This window comes from Olea europaea, chromosome 10, assembly GCF_002742605.1.
Source record: "Olea europaea var. sylvestris chromosome 10, O_europaea_v1, whole genome shotgun sequence".
Classification (NCBI taxonomy): domain Eukaryota; kingdom Viridiplantae; phylum Streptophyta; class Magnoliopsida; order Lamiales; family Oleaceae; genus Olea; species Olea europaea.
The window spans coordinates 6,175,402-6,184,416 of record NC_036246.1 but is presented as its reverse complement, the minus strand read 5'-3'; the positions used below and the strand labels follow the sequence as shown (position 1 = coordinate 6,184,416).

At 33.0% G+C, this 9,015-nt stretch overlaps 1 protein-coding gene across 1 annotated transcript in view; it reads right to left on the bottom strand.

Moving 5' to 3' along the window:
* LOC111400216 (nicotinate phosphoribosyltransferase 1-like) overlaps positions 1–8,134 on the bottom strand; it is a 12,153-nt gene extending 4,019 nt beyond the window's left edge. Inside the window, exons 1-10 of the mRNA XM_023027642.1 lie at positions 8,075–8,134; positions 7,892–7,954; positions 6,289–6,447; positions 5,463–5,582; positions 5,142–5,276; positions 4,989–5,050; positions 3,844–3,919; positions 2,970–3,071; positions 513–656; positions 240–298 (exon numbers count right to left, since the gene is read on the bottom strand). Coding sequence (XP_022883410.1) covers positions 240–298; positions 513–656; positions 2,970–3,071; positions 3,844–3,919; positions 4,989–5,050; positions 5,142–5,276; positions 5,463–5,582; positions 6,289–6,447; positions 7,892–7,954; positions 8,075–8,134 — 980 coding nt within the window. The remainder of the gene's footprint in view (positions 1–239; positions 299–512; positions 657–2,969; positions 3,072–3,843; positions 3,920–4,988; positions 5,051–5,141; positions 5,277–5,462; positions 5,583–6,288; positions 6,448–7,891; positions 7,955–8,074) is intronic.
* Positions 8,135–9,015: the final 881 nt, after the last annotated feature.

Genomic DNA, 9,015 nt, shown 5'->3' with positions numbered 1-9,015 from the left:
TGTTTCTCTAGTAATATTTCAAAGCAGTAGTTATTAAATTTTCTTTTACAGAGAATATAAAGGCAAAGCAAGACACAAAAGTCAAAAGGAAATGCAATGAAAGTATAACTAACAATAAAGGAACTCTGTGAATTTTTCATAAGATAAAACATGAACGGTAAACCAGAAGGAACTCTTACTAGGAAAAATTTTCATGTTCTCAGCTTCAAGATTGTTATAGATTTTTAAGACACGCTAACCATTGGAGTTGAAAGACTACCTCAAGATCCTCAATCAATAAGTGAAACAATACAACTGACTAATAATAATCCCACTTAATAGCACTAATAAAACAATTAGTTCACTTCTTGGAAAGCAATAATGCATAGATGCGAAAGAAGGTAAATCATATCTAAATATGGTACCAGTAGTATAAGCAATTGAAGGAAATTGCCAAATAAAAAATATGGAGTTCTAAATGACAAATTGAAGTGTCCAACGCTAGAGAGGAAATTGCATGAACAACAATGTCAAGTGAACAAATCAAAATTTTGACTTACATCATAAGTGTCTACAAGGGCTAAAAAGTTGGAAGGAAACGCTAGAGCATATGAGGTGAAAGCAGCTAACTCGCTTTGATTGGTTTCGCCAAAGATTCCACCTAATACAAGCGACCGCTGAACAGATTTTGAGAGTTGAGTCAGATAACATTGGAAATTTAGAGTTCCCAATATGTGAAATATATGTGCATCAAGAAGATCAAAGAAAATCTAAACACTCTTTGTGAATCACGTGAAGTTCAACTTTATCACACTTAAGCACAAGTACTATTACACATACAAAATATCTCCTAAAAGTTATATGACTTCATAAAGATTATATATATTATATTTTTTTTATATAGGTTCCTATATAAGAAAGTCAAGATTGTTATTGCCTCCGCTCGTAGCCTAGGAAGTAGGCACAAAGACACAATTATCAGAGTTACTTTATTTGTTTGCCATATCTTTGCTATATATATATATATATTATGTGCACATACTAGCACTAAAACTGTTGCATTTCAAAATGGTTAATTAGAAAATTAGGAAAGTATTTCATAATCAATCCCTGTAAATCTTTGCAAAGGATAAATATAGTGATTATGGCCCCGTTTGGTACCCATTTTTTTCAAAATGTATTTTTCTCTCTCTTTTTTTCAACCAAACATTCTTCATTAAAATAATATTACACGATTATGTGCACATACTAGCACTAAAACTGTTGCATTTCAAAATGGTTAATTAGAAAATTAGGAAAGTATTTCATAATCAATCCCTGTAAATCTTTGCAAAGGATAAATATAGTGCCGTTTGGTACCCATTTTTTTCAAAATGTATTTTTCTCTCTCTTTTTTTCAACCAAACATTCTTCATTAAAATAATATTACACGTAAATCAAAAAGATTTTCTTATTTTTTAACCACGTATTTCCCATTAATTTACTATTCCAAAATACATTTTTACATAAAAATTACTCCCAAACACCCTTTATATGTTTCCGACGTGCATTTCTCACTGACCAGGTCTGTAATGAGGGATATGTCAGGATAAGCAAAGCATTAATACTTTTAATTTTCATAGAGAATGGAAATTTTTTCAAAAGAAAAAAAGTAGGAAGAACAGATATTTCTTTTAGAGACAATAGGCATATATATGTATACAAAGATTATACAGAGATCAAGTCCTTTGTACTTGTCAAAGTTTATAAACTCCAAATTTTCATGACATTCTTTTCGAGACAGGAAATATAATTACGTTTCACTACAATAAATGAATTCTCAATTGGGTAATTGTATATAGTTAAAAGTACAAAATGGACTGAGTTTTGGCCTACATTTGGTTTTTCCATCTTTAAGTTATACCTGCCAAGGTACATACTATTGACTTCCACTCTAAAACTAAATTGGGAAATCGATGCAGAATTAAGGTGGGAATTGCTCAACTCTATTGGATTTTTTTTTGAGGCAATTCAAATTTCTTGCTATTTTGTGCCCTGCCCCAAGCATTAAGTGAACAACGGCAGTTTAGAATGGAGAAAAAGGGGAAACAAATACGGGAGGCAAATAATATCTTTCAAATAGAAATAATTTTCTGATCCTTTCTTTAACTGAATCCTTTCAATAGATGGATTTTCACCATAAATAATTGGTTTTGATAAATTTGACATCAAAACTGATATTGATCATAGCCTTGAATCAATTATTTGTTTATTTTTTTTGACAAAACAGAATTAGGTTCTTTACATTATAAATATATCACTTCTCAACTGATAAAAAACTTCATGTAAATCATACTTCGTTGTAACAAAGAAGGGGGCTAAAAGATAACATTACAAGTAGCTTGGTAAGCATCAAGAGATTTCTGTCACTAAAGAGCTCATACAGTTTATATGTGAAGGAGCTCCTTTTCAAGACATTCTAAGAGAAAATGGATAAAGTTGGGTTAATCAACACAATTTGAATGAAAGCGGACACAGAATTCATAAAATATTGAGGTAATGGATGGTTGCACTCAATGAAGAAGGTCCACTAATACTACATTATACTTCTAATAAAAAAGAGGCACTGAACATGATTACAATTGAATCACTAATGTGGATCAATGCACAAAAAGATGTGTCAAATTTAACATGCTGTGCTTAATTTTATGAGGATTTCTAGATTATGATTTATCAGCTGCCAAATGTGCAAACAAAAGGTTAGCAAAATCAGAATATTTAGAAAATTGCACGTTGAAGTATCAAATCTGAGAACTAAAGAATTTAAGTCTGACATCCTTACTATTTGATGCAACAAGGATATTAAGTTATGAGATGTTTTCCATAAACAAAGAATACGAGGGTAGAAAAGGCACAGAGAAGCAAGAAAAATAATGCATTTGAAAATCTAATATAATGAGCAAGTGAAAAGTAAAACACAAGGTAAATAAGTGGATTAAGGTTGAGAATACCTTTAATTTCCTTAACCATGTCCGAGCCAAACTAACAAAATCCTTGCAAGCATGTGAACCATCATAACTATAAAGCAATTTATCAGTGATCTCATCAGGGCTCTGCGAATCAGTGAATTAATTAAGATAATGGATAAACCATACACGAGGGAAAACAAAAACATAATGCATAGAAGAGAAAGTTCAAACTATGTGCATGTGAGTGCTAAAGAAGGGAAGGAGTATCTAGATGGATGATTAAAATACCATTCCAAGCATAAACAATCAAGAAGAGCTTTGAAACAAGCACATAAAGTAGTCCATGTCACTGGATTCAATCCAAAGCTATGTACATCGCTATCTCCGCTTTTTGTTACCAAAAATCAAGGTAATATATCAAGTACTAGGAATATATCATAAGCAGATAACAAACCCTTGCAGAATAATTACTCATTGATCTACCATGCCACAACTTCACTAAGAGTAATTATCCTTCACACAAAATGCACAAAGAACTTCAACATAGTTCTTAAGCATATTCAACCTTGTCCCAGTTTCTATCAGAAAAAACCAGAGTTTCTTTCTTCTTCCAAAAGAAATAGAGAATCACAATATCCTTCCAGCCAATGTGGTCATAGCAGTAGAGAACTTACATATTCAATTCTACATGCAGTATGCTGAAGTTCTTCGAAAAGTGAACTATCTTTCTGAGTGATAATAAAAGAAATATGCTTCAATTGAGAAGGCACTCACAAGACGATGAATAGAAGATGTACATTACTACAAACTACTTCAATAAATCTCCTGATACTCCTAAGAGGAAACTGATATGAATGGTCTGATTCTGGGGGAAAATTATGCACATACATAAATACACATGTGTAATTATACCTACCATAAATGAGTTGACAAAAGCATGGGAATGTGTTCCACGGAGTGGGATTCCAAATAATTTCCCAGCAGCAACATTGCTGTTAGCACACAACAACAAAAATAGATGAGTCTAGCTTATGCATCATGTTGATTAACAGGAAGCTAAGATATTCTCTTTCTTTTCGGTTGGGAGAGAGGGGGTGGACTTTTTAAAAAATATTGAACTACAAAATCAACTCTAAATCCAACTATAGGGCATTAAGAAACTGGATAAGTGCAACCATTAAATCCAGAAGGTCAGGGTGATTCAACAAGAAGCCCATTAAACTGGTCCTTTGAAGGTTTGACTTTGTTATTTGATCAGATAACACACCAATCTGGTGAGACCTAGCCGGCTCAAGTTTTACCTCACAATAAGGATGAAGTTTTGAATCCATGAACTNATCAGATAACACACCAATCTGGTGAGACCTAGCCGGCTCAAGTTTTACCTCACAATAAGGATGAAGTTTTGAATCCATGAACTAGCTGCTATTTCATAAAATCATGTGATGAATTTTATCAAATCCAAGACCAAGTAGAAAACTTGTTACTTAATACAAAATTATCTCAACTATTTTTCAAAAAAGAAAAATACTAGTAAGCATATTCATCCGAAAGAATTGAATGCACATAGTTTAAGCATGTTCCACCCAATATATTATAAAAATAACAACATTGTTTAGAAATTCTTTATATATGCCAAGAATTTGTACTCACACATAATGAAGTAAAAAAGAAGTAATTAGAAGTTCACTATACATTTTTGAGTAAAACTATAAATACTCTAAGAATGTGTATGTAAACAACATATACAAACTAAACCTATTTGAAATAAAGTTGGGCCTACACTCTAAGAACTTAAGTGTGAAAAACAAAGTTTTCATATAGAGGATGACAAAGCATTGCCTCTACTAATGAAGAATTACACACTTACACACATCGTACAATATATTTTGATATTGTGTATGAGTAGGTTAGTGCATAGTTACATATTTATAAAGAATTATTGCTGTGATCCATTGGTTCGATTGTGTCAACCAATGAGACAAAATGCCTTTGAAGAATTGTTAGAGAACATTCAATGAATAAAATGAAGTTTAAATTACACGTTCCACAGGAAATCACCTTGTAGCATCAAATCCACCCATGTAGCTATACTTTGATGCCCCTATACCACCATCAGGTCCCTACAAGAATGTGAAACAAACAAGATTAAAATCATATATAACAAGATAAGTCCTTCAAAGTAAAACAAACAGAAAAGACCACTTATGTGACCTGAGCCCGTCGTAGCCCAAATTCAAGAAGAAGTTTGGACTTCCCAGCAACAAAACGATGCCTTGCAGCATTTGTAGCTACCAACGATGCATAATTGATAAGATTTAGAAGTGGGGTCTCAAGCAGTTGAACCACCTTAAAAAGACAGATACAATTATCAAATATATATAGTGGAACGAAAAACCAAAGAAAGGAAAGATGCTAACCAAACAAATATATGAATCAAGTAATATTTTATTATGTTCTTAGAAGTCATATTTTTAGCATGTTATCCAATATGTTTATGATTTATGAACAAAGGGCAATTTTGGAGGTACTCACAGCTATTGGTCCTTCAACCCTCATTAAGGGTACGTTTGGAAATACAACGTATCCTTCAGAAATGGAATGTATCTCCACATTGGAACAATCCATCCCTCGAAGGTAGTTGTAGAAACCATCCTGAAGTCAAAAAACAAGTAACAATATTAGTAGAATCTATTCTATGAGCAACGCCATACATTACAGTGAAAATAAAAGGAAAATTTGTGTCTGACAAACGTTATAATAATAGCATAAGCAAGGGCATGAATACTGGAACTACCTGAAGCTTTGATGGTTATGTTATGGATATATTTATTGCTAGCAGAGTAGAATTAGGCTGCGAAGCTATCTAGTATCTACTTTTTGATTCAGGCACTTTAGATAACAAATTATGAAACATCAATCTAAACAGTTTAGTCATTACTTTACCGAAACTAATGTTTGGCTTATGATCATTTTTCTTGTTTCATATACAGTTCTCGGATAGAGAATAAAATTGAATTTGTAGTGATAGTCAGATGTTAACCAACTGATTTTTGTTAATCAAACAGGACATGAAATTTTAGATTGATCAAACTAGATTTCCTAATTAAAATTAATTAAGAAGGGGAAAAAAATCCACAAAAGGTCTTGAAGACCTGTTGAGCAATAGATCAGCAAAGTGATCCTAATCAATATAAAGTTTGATTGTTTGCAATTAAATGAGAATGGAAGTGTATGTTGTTTAGTAACTACATACTGTGTTTTCTAAGTGCAAAATCTTGATGAAAACCAGAACGTTTGTGCAATATCTTGATTGATTACTTAACACATAACCATTGACATATTAAGTGCAGCAGTATACCTCACATGACGGAGGCAAGGATGCTTGGATAAAGGCAATTTCATCCTCTGCTATTCTGAAGTTAGCAATTAATTTTATGCACTCTTCTAGACCAGCAAAAACTGTATATTCACCACCAAAGGGGTTCTTCCGAAAATACAAGTCAAACCTGAAAGATAATCACATACTAACTATGAGTTATTTTTGAAATGATAAGACCATCATATGTTTTTGTCAAACTGAAGTGGGCAGAAAAATTAAACGATCTCCTTCAGCCCTAGACTAAATGTATGTATCCAATAAGATGACGGCATCCCTACAAGGCCAAAAAGTTAAATCATTTTCTAGAAAATCACAAAAAAACACTTTTAACAAAAACTAAAAATGCCTGCACATGATAATATCAATTCATCAGAAACTTGTAAAGGGAGATTTAAGCACCTCGGGTTGTATGAATAATCGGCAGAGATGTCAATGACATGAGTGCTCCCATAAAAAATTATGGGAAAATTATTTTTTGAGATTATTAAGCCTTTTGGTACCCATTTTTTTCAAAATACTTTTTTTTTTTCAACTGCACATTCTTTATTAAAATAATATTATACGTAAATAAAAAATACTTTTCCTTATTTTTCAACCACACATTTAGCATCAATTTACTATTCAAAAATGCATTTTTATATAAAAATTGTCCCAAACACCCCCTAATTAGTTCTCATGCAAACATATTTAACTTAACAGTGTAAAAATGTTCACATAAATCCAAATACGTTCATTTTTACAACTAAGCCTTGTCATTTTTCTCATCTTTTTGTTCATTTTATATAAATTTCCAACATGAATTTGTGTCGGTCATTTGTAAAGGCATTTAATAAAAGGCTACTAACATATTAACTCTGAAATTCGAATAAGCATATCTTTCTCCATATTCAGCGATTATTCACAAAAAAAAACCGTTTTTTTTTTTAATGACCGTGGTTGTTCGGACCAACTTCCAGCACCTTGACTAATTCCATGAGGCTGCTTTGAGGAAACTCGAATCGGTGATCATTCAGAAGCAAACCCAAGGTCTGACCACACAAAACTCGTTTTGTTGGGCCAATTTTTTTTTTTTTTTCGTTTTTAGAGTATGCAGCCCGCAGCCCAGCCCAGGCCCCATTAGCCCAAAACTCTCAACCCAGTAGCCCGCCCGAACCACTAAACCCGACCCACTATCCACACTCAATTTCCCCCAAATGTCAAGTGATTCCCGTTTTCCCCCAAATCGGATTGGCAACCGGCGAAATCGAAACCCCTCCCGTCGCCACTCTCGACAGTTTACTCGTTGAATCCTTCTTCAGCTTCCAAGTTCAACCTTCAAGGCTTCAACCCTAGGTATCTCTAATGTCTCTCTCGGACTCTCTGTCTCTCTCGACTCTGGGCTCTCATAATACAAATGTATACTATACACTATACATATATGATATATACAAAGTTTTCTAGGTTATAATTGGACTCAACTGGTTCATTTTCCTTGAAAGTTCATCCGAGTTTGATTTTAAGTTAGCAAAATGAGTTGCTTGTTATTGCCTTCTGCAGAAAAATTTTCTTCCTTGTAATGCTTGTTTATAATTTCATAACTCACATTGAAATTGTTGGTGCCGAGAAGTAGATTATTGAATAGGGTATACTCATCTGTAGGTACAAACTGTAAAATATACAAGAATTTTCAAGGGATTAATGAATTTATTCTATTATTTGATTGCAAAATATGTTTTCTCTAACACGCAGGTTCTTACCAATGGCATAGAAGTAGAAGAGGTGTCACCATAGGATTGGTCGGCCCATCGATGCAGCCGTTCCGTTCATTGACCTTTGCTGCCGCCATTCGATCGAAATTCTATTCAATTCGACAAACTCCAGTCCGTGATGATTTTTACCACTATTATATATCTACTTATACAAACAAAAGCGTAATATCCGTGTATCAAAACGGTAATGGGAGGATTGATGACACCGTTAAGAACAACGAAGAAGATGCGGTTATTGTTGTCGATACAGATACTGCATCAAATATATATACACATGAGCATGTGGGGCGGGAGGCGCGGAGTTGTGGTGGGGAATTAAAAATGAGGATATGGAAGTAATAATGCATTTTATGCCGTATTTTATTGGAATCTGGGGATGTTATTATTATTATGCCAAATAAACAATTTATTAAGATTGTTTAATGAATAAATAATAAATAAAGTATTGTGAATCAAAGCGAAACAGTCAATTAGCGTACTTGAAATATTCGTCCCATGTTTTCAATTATAATGAATTAAAAATGGTACTCTTCAAAATAGTTGACAGTTAGAATCCATGATGCTTTACAATTTCTAACATGTTCCTAGTGTTTGTCAATAAATTGGGAAAGTTTCAAACGTTGGCTTTAATTTAGCGTTCAAGTAGCAAGTTGATTCCATCCTTAACGAATGAGCAAATGAATTCTTGATCATTTGCATAATAAGAGCCTGTTTGGGAATGATTTTGAGAATTGATTTTTTGACCGTCAGGGGAAAAGTGGGGTTCATCTGTGAGAAAAGAAGTCAAATATAACGACTGAAATAGTGAAATAACGGGTAAAAAATCAATTTTTTGGAGCAAAAAATCACTCCCAAACAAGCTGTAAGTTTTATAGAAATTCATCCAAATCTTTGTTATATCATCATGTGATTTCTCGTCGAAACATATCTCACTTTAAATATTTATCCCTTCCCTTTA